Below are 13,904 nucleotides of genomic sequence, written 5' to 3'. Positions count from 1 at the left end.
TACAGTGCCAGGCTACAGCCGAGGAGCACAGCCGCGCTACAACCGCGCAGGGTGCACAAGCAGAGCAGCTACAAGCGAGGCACTGCGGGCAGCAGGAGCCACCCCCCTCCTTGACAGTAAATTACAACACAAGACAGAAAAAACATTGTCTGGTTTCTAATAAGGGAAAAACGGCCATAAAGCAGGCGTTTGTGGTAAAGATTCATTTAGCTCCATGCACACGTGCAGTATCCTGCCGTCAGCACCACTGCAGTGCTGGCAGTGGCGCGGGTCCTTGCATTGCCGCTGTGTTTTCATCCCTGCAGCACAAAGTGGGTGCGAGCTCAGCAGCACCGCTGCGATCCACTCCTGCTTTGCACACTGGTGTAAAGGGGAGACCTGGCGCCTCGCACGGCCCTGCTCTACAGTTACCCATCAGAGGGATTTTGGACTGTTTACAGAGGCACCGACAAGCTCCCATCTTTTCTGCCCCCAAAATGATTTGCAATGTTCAGTTATGTAACAACCCCCCACACCGCTTGCAAACAAACCTCCCGCACGTTCTTCCAACGCAAGGAAAAAGAGCACTGACACGGCACAAACCCGGCCCCGACCCTTGCAGGCCGCAGCGGCGTAAGCGCCGCGCTGCTCCTGGTCCTTTATTCTAAACGCCAGGCCAGGTAAATGAAGGGTCACCCTGAGCGCTCTCCTACTGCCGTTCCGCCGCTGCGCTCACAGGCGGACGGGCAGCGGGCGGGCAGCGCCGCGATGCTGCCGACGCCGCGCAGGTCCCCGTCCGCCGCGCGGCCCCACAGTTAGGGTTAGGGTTAGGGTTAAAGGTTAGGGTTAAAGGTTAGGTTAAGGATTAGGGTTAGGGAGCGGCAGCGTCTCCAGCGCAGCGGGCGGGTGGCCCCGCGCGGGTCCCCGTCCCCGCATGGCCCCGCACAGCGTCGTCGTCTCCGAGCGCAGCCGGCGGGCGGCCCCGGCGCGCAGGCCCGAGCTCCTGCGAGGCCCGAGCGGGCGGCTCCCCTCCGGAGCGAGCGGGCCCCTCGTGCCAGGCTTCCTTTTGTCCTGCTGAAAGAGAGAGCAGAGGGGCCCCCCAACCCGCCCGACGCGGGGACGGGGGCGCGGGGCTCCCCTCGGGCCTCCCTGCCCTTGTCCCGCTCCGCAGCCAGGGGCCCGACCCCGAGGGAGGGAAGGGAGCAGCGCCGAGCAGGAGCCACGCGAGCGCGTTCAGGACGGAAACCGCTCCCCAGGGCAAGGCGGGAGCCTCAGGGGACCCGGCTGAGGCCGGATCCTGGCGGCAGCAGCCGCCCCGCGCTCACTTCTTCTCCAGCAAGGGCCCGAAGAGCCCCCACTGCAGCGCGAGCGTGGCCTGCGGCGGCGGCCGCTCCTTGGCCCTCCTGAAGCTCTCGTGCTCGGCGCGCAGGCTCCTCAGCACCTCCAGCGGCTCCGTGTGGCCCGTGAACCTCTGCACGGGCTCCTCGCTGTGAGGGAGAGCGCGGGCAGGGCGCCGGGCACGCGCCACCCCCGCGGGCCCCGACGGAGGAGCAGGGACGGCGCTTACGTGAGGCGCAGGAAGGGGTTGTAGAGGAACTCCTCGTGCAGCGTGGAGGGCACCGTGGGCACGTCGTCGTCGTCCCGGCGCTGCCGCGACACGGCCCGTGAGGCGGGAGGCGCGGGGCGGCGCGGGCGCCGGCGCTGCCGCTCACCTTGGCCCACGCCAGCTTCTGCTTCGCCGCCTCGTTGTCGGGCTCCACTTTGAGGGCGAACTTGAGGTTGCGCACGGTGCACTCGTGGCCGCAGAAAACCTTCTGCGGGGCCGGGCGGGAGGCGGCAGGCCTCGCTCCCCTTCCCAATCCCATTCCCGCTCCCGTTCCCGCTGGCACTCACCGTGTCCCTGGGCAGCGCGGGCAGGACGCCCGTGAGGCTGCTGAGCATCTGCTCGGCGGAGCCCTCGCAGAGCCGCCCGCAGCCGCCCACGAGCAGCGCGTCGCCTGCGGGGAGCGCGGCGCCCGTGGCACGGCGGCAATGGCGGCAGCAGCACACCGCGGCGCCGGGGCGGGCCGCCTACCCGAGAACAGAGCCGGCGCGTCCGGCGACTCGTCCTCCCACGCGAAGTAGCAGACGTGGCCCGACGTGTGGCCGGGCGTCCGGAGGCAGCGCACGCGGATGCTCCCGAACTGGAGAGGAGGGTGAGGGCCGGGCGCGGGGCGCGGAGCGCGGCCGCCGTCCCCGTGGGAGCGCGGCCGATGTCCCCGTCCCCCACGCACCGCCAGCTCCTGGCCGTGCGTCACCGGGTGCGTGAGGCCGCCGATGCGCTCATCAGCGCCGAACACACGCAGGCCGGGGCAGAGTCTGGCCAGCTCCTCGTTGCCCCTGGCGTGGTCCCTGCATGGGGGCAGCAGCGGGGTGGCAGCGGGGTGGCAGGGGCACATGTGGGGTGGCGGGGGGACACGCGCGGCCGCGCTCACCAGTGGTGGTGGGTGGTCAGCAGGGCGCGCAGCTCCACCGCCTCCCTGCGCACGATGTCCAGGAGCTGCGAGGGGCAGGGGCGTCAGCGGGGGCAGCGCGATGCCCCCGAGCGATGCCAGCATGAGCGATGTCCCCCCAGGCGATACCGAGCACAAGCAACACCAACACGAGTGATGCCAATGCCAAGTGACACGTATCCTGAGCGATGGCGACCCCAGATCAAGGCTGACCCAAGCGCTGCCGACCCCACGCAACGCCAACGCAATGCCACCCAGAGCAATGCCCACCCCAGGGCGATGCTGGCCGCCGGTGATGCCAACCGCAGAGCGACTCCAAGCCCAAGCGATGTCAACCAGAGCAGAGCTCACCCCAAGCAAAGCCAACTCCAACAGTGCGAACCCCGAGGGATGCGCCATGACCCCCAGTGATGCCAACCCCGACCAGCACCCGCTCCCCATCGGGCTGCAGGGCGCGCAGGCCTCTTGCTTAGGGCTGAGCTCCGCGCTGCGGAGGTGCCCGGGCCGCGGTGCAGCCCCGTGGCGCCGGCGGGCACCGCGCACCCACCCGCTTGGGCACGGCGGCGTCCACGGCCACGGCGTCGCGCGAGCGCTCCTCGATGAGCAGGTACATGTAGTTGTCCTCCAGCACCGGGATCACCTTCACCTTCATGCTGCGGCCGCCCCGCTCCGCGCGAGGCCGCTGCCCGCGGCGGGTGCGCGCCCGGCGCGGAGCNTGACTGCTGCTGCGCTGCCTCGGCGGGTGCTTCGAGCGCTGCCTCGGCGGAGCGGTGCGGAGCGCAGACGAGCGGTGCCGTGCGGAGCGGAGCGGTGCCCGCTCGAGACGGGCAGCATGGCGCGAGYGCGGGGGGCGTCTGCCCCCGGGCACCGCCTGCTGCTGCTGCTCCTCGGCCTCGTGGCCGCCCTGTGTGCCCGGGAGAGCCGCGCTGCTCCGCGGGCGGCGCTGGGAACAGGTAGCGCGGGCCGGGCCGGGGCGGCTGCGGAGCGGGGCGGGGCGGGAGGCGCCGCCGCGCCGGGAGGAGCCCGCGCCGCTGCGGGGCGGATCCTGCACCCGGTGCCACCGGCTCGCCCTGCTCCGAGGGACCCTCCTCCCGGTGCACGGGGCACCCTCCTCCCGGTGCAACGCGGCTCCCGCTGCGCGGCGGCGGGGGGTGGATCCCGGTCCCGGTGCCCCGGTGGGGACGGGAATCCTCTTCCCGGTGCAACGCGGCTCCCGCTGCACGGGGGCAAGTCCTGCCCCGCTCCTGGTGCAATGCGGCTCCCGCTGCACCGGGACAAACCCTCACCCTCCAAGCAGTGCAAGGCAGCCCCGCTGCTCGAAGGGAAAATCCTGCTCCGGTTCCCGCTGCAGAGGCAGGATCCGTGCCCAGCGGCCGGTGCAATGCGGCTCCCACTGCACGGAGGAAACCCTCCCCCGATCCCACTGCGGGGAGGGATAAACAGGGATCGAGCTCTTCCCGTGTCACACGGACCCCCCTTTCCAGGGCCGCCTCCCTGGCAGCTCCATGCAGAACTCCCGGCCCTGCAGCCGCTGCCTGCAGCTCTCCCAGCATCCAGGATGGGAGAGGTGCCAGAGACCGGGGCCCAGCACGAGAGGTGCCGGAGACGCCTTCCTCTTTTAGAGGGAAAATAAATAAAACCCAAGTTTTAACGAGAACAGTCTTTGCACAAAGCCTCAGAGGTTCCCAAAGTGGCCCCACCATTAGGGGGAAAGCTGCCTACAGCTGCTTACCAAATATAATCACTAGCTAAAAATATATATACATAAAATCTGCCTTTTCCAGACTGCCACATTGATGCTGCTGGCAGCTGGTTTATTCCCTCAGATGCCTAAACCGACACCAGGGAAGTTATGCTTCATTGCAGCAGCGCAGCACTCCCATGATCAAAGGGCCAGTGAAGCACCTCTTTTCTTTCTGACCTAAAAAGGTAGAAATATTTACCTTTTCAAAGGTAAATATTTCGAAATATTTACCCATTTAAAGCAAAAGAAGAAGGCATGAGCCCAAGCGCTGCCCGCGTCCCCCTGTAGTGGCTGCTTCAGCACCAGGGCCACTGCGGGCAGCAGAGCTACGAGCTCCAGCGCCGCGACACTCACCCGCGGACAGGGGCCGAAGCTGGAATCAAAATCCCTCAAGTCTTCCCGTGCTTAGTTTCAACTATGAAACAATTATGCAAAAAAAAATTTACAAATCTTGCAATTGAGCAGACTGCAGCACACAGCTGAGATCAAGAAGCAAGGAGAAAGAGGGTAAAATTCGGGAGGGACCGCGATGTCGAGCCCCTTGAGGGCTGTGTCCGACCAGCTGCGTTCACCCCTCGCCACCCGGCCCCCTCCGAGGGGTTCACAAGGGTTTTACCAGCAGAAAGTTTTAAAATGTCCCAATTTTAGAATATCCCGGAGACCCTCCCTGCTTGCCCCAGCACCCAACCTGGCTCCGGGCGCTCCGGCTGCTCCGGACACAGGAGCAGGGAGATCCTTCCTGCAGCGGGTCCCTTCCTCCCGCCTCCTCCCCATCTTCCTGCCCTCGCTCAGGGATTCGAAGACTCCAGGATGGAAAGGCCAGGGGAGACGTGTCTCAAACACACCCAGGCCTGGGCGTCGGGATACTGGAGAGCTCAGAAGTGGCAGGTACCCTGGAAGGGCCTTTTCCATAGGATATGGGAGGCTTCCTGGATTCTGTCCCGGCCTCCATTGTACACTCAGCTTCATGGCACAACGTGAAAATTCAGAGGCAAACTCCCATTCCTGAGCTCCTGGGCTGCAGAGCGATGTTCAAGCACTGGGTATCCCACAAATATTCCCATGTGGCGAGCACAAAAGCAGCCTCTCTTCAAGCCTCTTTGGTCTCAACAGGGTTTATTCCACAACCAGGAAGAAGCATCTCAGCCACCGCAAGGAGATAAACGGGGTCCTCTCCGAGAGCTGCTCTTCCCAGAGGAGAGGACCCCACTCACCCCACTCCCGCGCTGCTCCCGGGGCCGCAGCCTCCTCGCAGTCCCCAGCGCGGCCGCCCGCTCCGGACACACGGACACAGCCCCTGGGCAGAGCTGGAACTGGAACGTGCTGCGCCAGGACGGGGGCTCGGCCGTCTGACATCTAGATTGCTTTGGCAATCTACGGACAACCTCTGCATCCATACCCTGCTCTTTCCGAGCAGGAGCTGCAGCAGAGCAGGCTGCAGGGCAGGGGCTGATGGCAGCAGCTCCCAGCAGCAGCTCCTGGTGGATCCCGGCCCGCACGCCGCACGCTCCCGCTGTATCCAGAGCGTCCTCCACGCGGCTCGGGATGCGTGTCTGTCCGCGAGGGCCGGGCGGCAGCGCCTCGCACACCGAATCCCTCCTTCAGCCTCGCGGGGCCAACGGCAGCAGCAGCGCGGCACGATCGGGCGCAGGCAGCAGCTTCATGCAACAGGCCAAGTTAGCGGTGAACGGGGCCGAGCGACAGCGCAATCCCTAGGGCAGCGTGGGCCTGGAAAAGCCACTGCGGATATGAGGAGAGCCAGAGGGAAGCGAAAAGCCCTGGGGAACAGCCGGACAGCCCTGCCATGCCACAGGCCGCACAGCATGGCTAGAGACTAAGAGACTAAGGCCCAAACTGGTGGCAGCGCAGAGCAGATCTGTCACCGGCAAGCGGCTCTAGTGAAGACAACAGTGACAGGAAAGTTGAATTAGCAGCAGAGAGAAATTTAAATCTTCAGCTGGCGATTGAAGTTATGTGCATTTTGTCTATTTTAAATGAAGACATCCTGGGCTCTAGTCCCACTGCCCACATTCACAGCAGGCTCCTACAAAAATAACAAGCTTTTTTTTCCCTTAGACTTCAAGATTTGACTCTTCCCTACCCTGGCTTCCGAGCCACATACCGACACTTGCAAAATGATCTGATGTCTGTGACATGTGACAGGTTGAGAGGGATATATAGAGGGATAAATATTCTTCATCATATAAATATGCTGTAGAACATCTCAACAAGGGCAAAGTGCTTTTTTTCCTTAATTAAAATAAAATAAAAACCTAAATATGGCTGTCCTAATCACAACAGAATGCTTAACTCCTAAAACATCTGAATAGCCTAGCTTACAATTGAGCTGACATTAAAGTGATTGAGGCAGAGCGCTCAGTCCTTGGGGACACGGAAGTTATCCTTCTCTTTCCTGATGGCTCCCATGGTTCGGATGGGATCGGTCTCCCCGACGTGCTGCTGAACTGTCTTCTCCCTGCCCAAAGGGAACACCGGGGACAGTAAATACACAGGCTGCAAGATAAACGTCTGGTAGGCAAAGTCACTGCTATTGCCTTTCACCTGCAGCAAGGGGAGATTCTGCATTTCAAACCAAGGACCTGGGCTTTGCCATTCTGCCACAGATTTCCCTTGATTTAAACTCTCCTGGGCAACAGAAGCTGCAAACACTCTGCTTTGAACAGCACCTTTTTGTGCCCTCTCTGCCAAGCCCGACAGGACCAGGAGCAGAACCTGCTGCGACAGGAGCCAGGGACCCGGCCCGGGTGCCCAGCGCAGCCCTGCAAACCCTCGTGCCACAGCTCCCTGCCGGCCCAGCGAGCACGCTTTGCCACATCACCTCTTGGAACGTGCATGTTCGAAGGACAAAGGCAATGTCAGAGAGCAGGTCACTCTCCTGGCTCGTTCCTTGGGGACCTCCTCCAACCCCCGTCCCCACAGCAGGACACGGAGGGCTCGCTCCCACGCACCTCACTCGCATGAAGGGGTTGTAGGTGAACTCCTCCGCGATCGTGGAGGGTATGGTCGGCTCCCCGCTGTCGTATTTGGCCTACAACAAGGGGAGAGGTTTCTGCTCGATGAGGGATGTTCTGGGGAACAAGCAGCGCCCTGGCCGTGAAGCGTGGCCTGTTGCAGATGGAGATACAGCTCCCAAAGGCGGCTGTATCCGCCTGGGATAGCAAGCCTGGGACAAACGCTGCTCCCAGACACACTGCAGCCCAACAGCACAAGCTGCTGCTTCTGGCTCCTGTCACTCCCTTCCCTCTGCCTCTCTCACACTGTCCCCTCTCCTCTGCTTTGCCAAAGAGGCTCTCCAGCCACAGGGACATCCAGCAAGTCCAGAGAAAGCACCAACCAACTCACCTTGGCCCATGCAAGCTTGTCTCGGATAGCGACATTATCGGGCTCAACATGTCGTGCAAATTTGAGATTGTTGATGGTGTATTCGTGACCGCAGTAAACTCTCTGGGAAGAGAACTGAAAAGTTAGATAGGGCTCCAAGGAAGAGCAGCGCTGGGCGCTGACACCAGTGTCACGGTGAAGAACGGGAGCAGAATCACCCTGCGGGACACGGCTCTGTCCATGGGAGACACACAGGGTGCGACCAGCCAGACACTGCGGGCCAATTTGGTGGCAAAAGAACCCAGGTATCCCAGCTCTCTCTAGTCTTTGCTTTAACAAATACCCTCTGCTCTCTAGTCTTTCATTCAACAAATACTCTCTGCTCTCCCCCACAGAGCCCAAATGGATTTGGGGTAGGCGTATTCCCTTCTCCAAGGGCTCCAGTTCTTCTGCAGCAGGGACAGCCCTTGGTGGAGGCATTCATTTCTTCCAAATGTGGGAAATTCTAACATATATTATTAGGGAGAGAGTTTCTGCTTGTCTGTGACATGTTTTAGCTGCTGCCCCACTGGCGCGAAGGGCGGCTTCGTACCGTTTCAGGTGCCAAGGTGCCCAAGACCTCAATCAGGGCTCTGTACATCTCCTCCGGGGTTCCCTCGAAGAACTTGCCGCAGCCGGCCACGAAGAGCGTGTCACCTGGGGGCGAAGCAGAGCGGCCGTGAGCGCCCGCCGGCCGCAGCCGAGCGCACGTTCCCGCGGGATCCGTCCTGCCCTGCCCTGCCCTGCGCGGCCGGGGGCACCGCACACCCAGCCCAGGGCTCAGCCGGCGCTCGCCCACGTGACAAACGCCTCAATAATCCGTCTTTAACTTGTAATACCGAAAATCCCTCGGCCTGCACAGGCAAAAAAAGCCTAGCCAAGAGGCAATCGTCCTTGCTCTCCCTTCTAGCACCGTTTCTCTTTGCTATCAGCTTGTACAAAGATGAAGGCACCTGCGCACTTCCAGCTTCCTTGGCGTTTTCTTCCCAGTGCTCCCTAACCCCCTGTCCTGTCCTGTGCTTTTTCTGTTCTTGCAGTCCTGCTACAGACACAGCTACAGGTCTATGGAAAAGCAAACACTCAATGGAATCAAGACACAGTTGGGTAGGGGGTGGGTGAGGGATGTCCAAAAAATCCCAAAACCAAACCAAACCAACAAAAAACCCCACGGCTTTTCATTCAGAGAAGAAAGTGGTAAAAAGAGAGACTCCTCCAGGGCTCTTTTCTGAACGTTGCTTGCTGGGTATCCAGCAATGCCTTTACTAACCCCGAGAGGTTTCACTAGGCTTAGCTGCAATTACTACTTGGTAGCTGTTGCTAGGGGGGCAGGTGAGGAAGTCAGTCAGCTCCAGTGTTAACTGGAACAAATACAGCCAAGCAGGGGGACAGCCTGTTTCTCCGGGACACAGGCTGCAGGCCAGGTAACCTCCCAACTCCTCACCTGTAAAAACTGCAGGTGGCTCGGAGCTATTTGGCTTAGTCACATAATAACAGATGTGTCCAGAAGTGTGACATGGAGTACAGAGGCATTTCACATTAAGAGATCCCACCTGAGAAGAAGGCAGAAGACTCGAGCTGAAGCTGCTGTTTGCCAGCATTTATATGATTAGAAAAGAACCGCCACTATCACAACTGTCTAGCAGCCCTACGGGCAAATCCTCACAGAGCTGGCCAGTAAATCCCAGCTCCCTGGAGAGGCCAGCAAGAGAGTTTTACAGGAAGGACTTGGAAAGGAGCCGCTTCCTCCTGGCAGGTGCTGGTGCAAAGAGAACTGCTGAGTCTTTCATTTACATGCAGAGTGACTCAGCGGCGGGCTGACAGCAAGCGCAAACAGATCCAGGGCAGCACAAAGCCCTGCTCGCAGTTAATGGAGTGCAGAAAGCTCCAAACAAAAACAAAGCACAAGGGCAGAAGCAGGGGGCTCTCGGTTGCAGGAGGGGGCTGTGCACGAAGGGCTCCTTCCCCCCAGGTCTAACGTGCTGCTGCCTGTGCTGCTGTCCCCACCAAGGTCACTGCTGCACTTGCAGGGACTCGCGCGTCACCCAGCACGTTTCACAACAGCTTGTGTCATCTGCCAGCCCAGGGGTAAGTAAAGCGCCACGTTCCAACACGGCTGGCTGCTCTAGTTCTGCACAAATCAATGCAAGCAGCTCTCACTGCTGGCTCGGCTGCTCTCTGCCCTGGATTCCCAGGATCGCTGCAAAAATGCCTGCAGTTTTCAGCAGGCTCGGAGCAGAGCACGAGCTCGGCTGCTTTGCACCTCCGCTCCGAGCACTGCAGCTGCACCCCAGGGACAACGCAGGGGCAGGAGCCAGGGCAGCTCCCAGCAAAGCATCTGCAGCCAGAAGGGCAGTGGGGCTGCAGTTCAGAGCGCTGAGACAGCCCCAAAGCTGCAGTTAAACCACTGGCTGCTTCCAAGAGACCTTAAGAAGGTAGAATAGCCACAACCACAACAGCGACCCGAGCCGAGCTGCCCTGGGGAAGATGCCGGGGATGAGGCCGGCAGCTCAGCCCTTTACCTTGAGGGATGTCAGGTGTGACACCTTCTGCGTGAGCGCGCCCACGCGGCTGTCGCCCCCGTACACACGCAGCCCCGACTCCATCTTCACGAGCTTTTCATTTCCTCCAGCATGGTCCCTGCAAGGTTAAAAAGAGAGATTTGGCGTGAAAACAGGTTTCTTGCAGCTCAGATTGCAGCAGGGGGATCGTTTGTGACCAGCTCGTCTCCTGGTGTCTGCACACAGAGCGAGCCGGGGACAACGCAGGCAGTCCCCGCCGCAGGACGGTGCTCAGCGCCCACTGCCCGCACGGCCTGGAGGTCCAGGGCAAACGGGCTCCCTCCTCAGCCCTTCCACATCTGCTGGCGGCCCCAGCTTCCAGGGGGGCCCTTCCCAACGGATGGGACACATGGAGCCGGCACACTCCTCGAAGGAAGGGGATGCTACATCCCAAACGCAGACCTGCCGCGACCGCCCAGGAGCCACGCGCTCAGCTGAGCCTCCCTGGGCACGGGACAGCCCAGGAGACACTTCCTAAGCTGCATCCCGCTCCGGATGTGCTCGGCTCTCATTCATCCATGTTTATCCAGAGGAAGAAGGGCTGTCCCTGCAGCAAAGGGGTTACCAGTGATGGTGCGTGGTCAGGACGGTGGTCAGCTTCACGCCGTGCTTCTTGACCGCATCCAAGACCTGCAGGCACAGAGAGCAGCACCGCTCACCAAAGGGCCTCAACAGGAGCCTGCTGCTCCCCGGGGTTATGCGGGGAGCTCGACCCCAAGCAGGGGGCACAGCCTTGTCCTCCGCTATGGGCAGCACGAGCGTGGGGCAGGCGGGCGCCTGGCTGGCGCGTGGGGCGCGCGTTACCTTCTGGGGCTGCACGGGGTCCACGATGGCAGCCTCCCGGGTCTCCTCGTCGATGAGCAGGTACATGTAGTTGTCAGTGAGCGCGGGCAGCAGCTCCACCTTCATGTTGGCTGGCGGGGCCGTCCCGGCCGCCCTGCACTGGCGCTGGGCGGGCAGGACGAGCGCTCGCGGCCGCGCCGCACCTGGGCACGCAGAGAGCGGCGTGTCAGCGGGCACAGAGCGGCGTTCCCGCCGGGAAGCAGCCCCGCGGCCGCCACGCGACGCGACGTGCCCCAGGGCAGGGTTGCCGGGGAGGAGAGCGGAGCACGGAGGGGACACGGGGCAAGGGCACCCGCGACGGCGCCTTCGCTCGCGCGCAAGAGGAGAAACGCCTGAAACGCCAAGGTACAAACAAACGGTAACGGGGGGACAGAGAGCGGCAGTGCCCGAGGACCTGGGTCACTAGCCGGGGAGGCGGCACCGGCCACGGACGGGAGCGAGGTTCCCTGTGGGGCAGGAGGTCCCTGTTAATGGGTTACCCTGGTGCAGCAGCAGCACTTTGCTGTTTACTTTGGGTTAAATGTTTAATCAGATCCAAGAAGCAGATCTGATTTGAGATGCAAATAACCCTGGCCCTACTTTTCCGTCACAGTGTCCAGCTCCCAGATACAAAGTCCTTGGAGAAACAACCAGGCAACAGGAGGGTCTGTCGTAAAAAAAGGGGGGCAAGAAAGCAGAAGAGCCAAAGTCCTGCAGCCCAGGCCCGTGTCCAGGCACAGGAAGATGTCTCCACAAACCAGATTTGTACAGAGCACCCAAGGCCCGTGCACGCAGGTGGAGGCGCCTGCATCGCTCCGCGCGGTTGTTCCACCTCCCAGCAGCAGCGCAGGGCTCGGCTCCCACCCAAGGGCGGGATCACCCGGCTCGCGAGGACCCGCTCGCCCCTCTCCATCTGCCGCCACCTCGGACACGGGCTGCCTCGTGGACAGCAGCCCTCGTGCTGCAACCCCGCTCGCACCGCGCACCGGCACGTGCCCAACCGCCCCCAACGCCAGGCAGGGGACGGGGCGGCCCCCAGGCCCCCCGCACCCTGCCCAGACCCATCCTTCCCCTCCGCCAAGCTCCGCTCAGCAGCCTGCAGCGGATGGGAGCCAGGGAGGGGAGCGTGCAACAAAGGGGACTGAGCAGGGCGAGCGCGGCGGGGACACGCCGCGGGACACACGGGACACGCCGCGGGACACGGACGCGTCCCTACCTGCCAAGCGATCCTACGGAGCAGGAAAGGCCCTTCGAGAGAGAGCAAAAAACACAAACACACAAACCCTCGTCATTCCTGATGGGAAAAGAGCAACTGCTACCGGCGCGGGCCCTGGCAGGGAGCTTCCCTGCGGGACGGAGCGCCCGGAGCAGCCGGGTCTGCACACGCAGGCGCCCACCCCGGATCGGCTCCGCATTATTCACATACTTCTAAAGTTTTATTCACGGGAAGAAAATTTCTTCCTGCTTCCAACCTTTGCCATGGTCCTAAAATATCTCTACATGTTTAATTCATGTTCTTGTAAGTGGAAATGTTTTCTCAAATGCTATTTAAGCAAAGATGTGCTATTTAAGCGCACAGAAAGCATCCAGGAAGTACAAAACTTATTCTGCATTTCCATGTGTAGCTAAGCTGCACCTCGCCAGCTCATCCCATCCAAGGGGTGAATCAAAAGCTCCATCACCCATGCAAAGCGCTTCTCTTAATGGGAAAACCAGTCCTGCTCAGGGAGGCTCCCCCAGCAGCACGTAAGTCTCGCCCTGGTCCGGCGCACAGATCCCTTCCCAATCACTAAGGCAGAAGAGCTTGCTCCACAAGCAAGGCTCGGGAACTCGCCCCGCCAGCAGCCGCGCGGCTCCTTGGAGCCTTCTCCGCAGAGCTCCCTGCTCCGCTCCTTTCATTAGGGATACGGGAGAATTCCCGTTCCCAGGCGCAGGGAAGCTCCCCTTCCCGGCACCCAGGCGCCTTGTGGGGTGCGAGCGAGGCCGCCTGGGTCCCCTCCAGCTGCCCCGGCTCCCCGCAGCCCCCGGCACAACCCAGCAAACTCAGGAGCTGGGAGCAAGCCCAGCCCTGACATCCCCGTTCCCGAGAGAGCATCAGGGCTTCCAGTTCCGACACTGGATTCCAGATCATTAAGGCCAGGCCTTGAAACGAGGGCAATGCCCAAGGCCTCTGGCAAGAGGCAGCAGCGCTGCCGTGGAGCCGGCGCCCGGTTCCAAGCGTCACTTTCAGCATTTAGGCCTCAGTTTAAACGCAGAGCTTGGCGCTCCCCCAGCGCAGCTCCCCATGTGTGTGGCTCAGCTCGGCTCGGCTCAGCTCGGCTCCGCTCCGGGGCTCCCCGCGCCCCGGCAGCGCCAGCTTTGCGCAGCCTCCCGGCCTCCTTATCGCCACACAGGGAGGCTGCCCGGGGCTGATAGGGACCCACCCGGCACCTGGGCTGAGTCACGGGGAGCGCTGGGAGCAGCCGGCGGCTCCAGAGCAGCGGGACGGGCGCCCTGCTCCCTGCCGGGGGTCCCCGCAGCCCCCAGGCCTCTGCCGCCCGGTGCAGCAGGGCACAGCGGGGTCCGGCCCCGCTGCGGGGGGCACGCTGCCGGGCCACCCCAGTCCCCTGTCCTGCCGCAACGGGGACACAGGACAGCCCTGCAATCCCTGGCCCTGCTGCAGGGGGGACGCCGCGTGCTGCCCCCCACGCCCGCCCCATTGCAGGGGGACCCAACACAGCACCCCAGGGTCAGGCCCTGCTGCGAGGGGGACACAGCCCGGCCCCATTGCAGGGGACACAGCCTGGCCCCCGAGACCTGACCCCATTGCGGGGGACACCGCAGTCCCCTCTGATGTGACCCCATTGCGGGGGACGCCGCAGTCCCCGCGACCCGGCCCCGCTGCGAGGCGGTGTTCGCTCGGCCCCCGCGGCCCGGCCCGCTCCCGCC

General features: G+C 62.4%; 2 protein-coding genes across 4 annotated transcripts; both read right to left on the bottom strand.

The window, feature by feature from the left end:
• Positions 1-1,116: 1,116 nt before the first annotated feature.
• Positions 1,117-3,135, bottom strand: LOC112959909 (hydroxyacylglutathione hydrolase-like protein). Of its 3 annotated transcripts, XM_026054058.1 has the most exons (9): positions 3,019-3,135; positions 2,454-2,518; positions 2,253-2,370; positions 2,054-2,162; positions 1,973-1,976; positions 1,873-1,891; positions 1,692-1,793; positions 1,547-1,626; positions 1,117-1,466 (listed from the first exon to the last, which is right to left on the bottom strand). In XM_026054058.1, the coding sequence occupies exons 1-9, from the start codon at positions 3,121-3,123 to the stop codon at positions 1,301-1,303; spliced, it is 768 nt and encodes a 255-aa protein (XP_025909843.1). In that variant the 5' UTR covers positions 3,124-3,135; the 3' UTR covers positions 1,117-1,300. The 3 variants fall into 3 exon arrangements, with proteins under 3 accessions (XP_025909843.1, XP_025909842.1, XP_025909844.1); XM_026054057.1 differs by having other exon boundaries at positions 1,873-1,976; XM_026054059.1 differs by having other exon boundaries at positions 1,386-1,466; positions 1,692-1,738; positions 1,873-1,976.
• Positions 3,136-5,994: 2,859 nt separating this feature from the next.
• Positions 5,995-11,140, bottom strand: HAGH (hydroxyacylglutathione hydrolase). The gene is made up of 8 exons (XM_026054060.1): positions 10,959-11,140; positions 10,720-10,784; positions 10,116-10,233; positions 9,038-9,146; positions 8,150-8,253; positions 7,579-7,680; positions 7,185-7,264; positions 5,995-6,691 (listed from the first exon to the last, which is right to left on the bottom strand). The coding sequence occupies exons 1-8, from the start codon at positions 11,061-11,063 to the stop codon at positions 6,592-6,594; spliced, it is 783 nt and encodes a 260-aa protein (XP_025909845.1). The 5' UTR covers positions 11,064-11,140; the 3' UTR covers positions 5,995-6,591.
• Between the last annotated feature and the right edge of the window lie 2,764 nt (positions 11,141-13,904).

The sequence above is a fragment of the Nothoprocta perdicaria genome, unplaced genomic scaffold (genome assembly GCF_003342845.1).
Source record: "Nothoprocta perdicaria isolate Ctin4 unplaced genomic scaffold, notPer1 scaffold_12, whole genome shotgun sequence".
NCBI lineage: Eukaryota > Metazoa > Chordata > Aves > Tinamiformes > Tinamidae > Nothoprocta > Nothoprocta perdicaria.
Note: the sequence above shows the minus strand (reverse complement) of the source record. Positions and strands in the feature narration are given on the sequence as shown.

Bases quoted from the DNA above. Each gene is read 5' to 3' on its own strand.
- LOC112959909 (XM_026054057.1), bottom strand. From the start codon at position 3,123: ATGAAGGTGAAGGTGATCCCGGTGCTGGAGGACAACTACATGTACCTG. The intron at 2,371-2,453 runs GTGAGCGCGGCC...GCCCCCATGCAG, and splicing joins CTGACCACCCACCACCACTG to GGACCACGCCAGGGGCAACG. The intron at 1,794-1,872 runs GTGAGTGCCAGC...CCGGCCCCGCAG, and splicing joins CCGCGCTGCCCAGGGACACG to AAGGTTTTCTGCGGCCACGA.
- HAGH (XM_026054060.1), bottom strand. From the start codon at position 11,063: ATGAAGGTGGAGCTGCTGCCCGCGCTCACTGACAACTACATGTACCTG. The intron at 10,234-10,719 runs GTAACCCCTTTG...TTAACCTTGCAG, and splicing joins CTGACCACGCACCATCACTG to GGACCATGCTGGAGGAAATG. The intron at 7,681-8,149 runs GTACGAAGCCGC...TTCTCTTCCCAG, and splicing joins GCACCTTGGCACCTGAAACG to AGAGTTTACTGCGGTCACGA.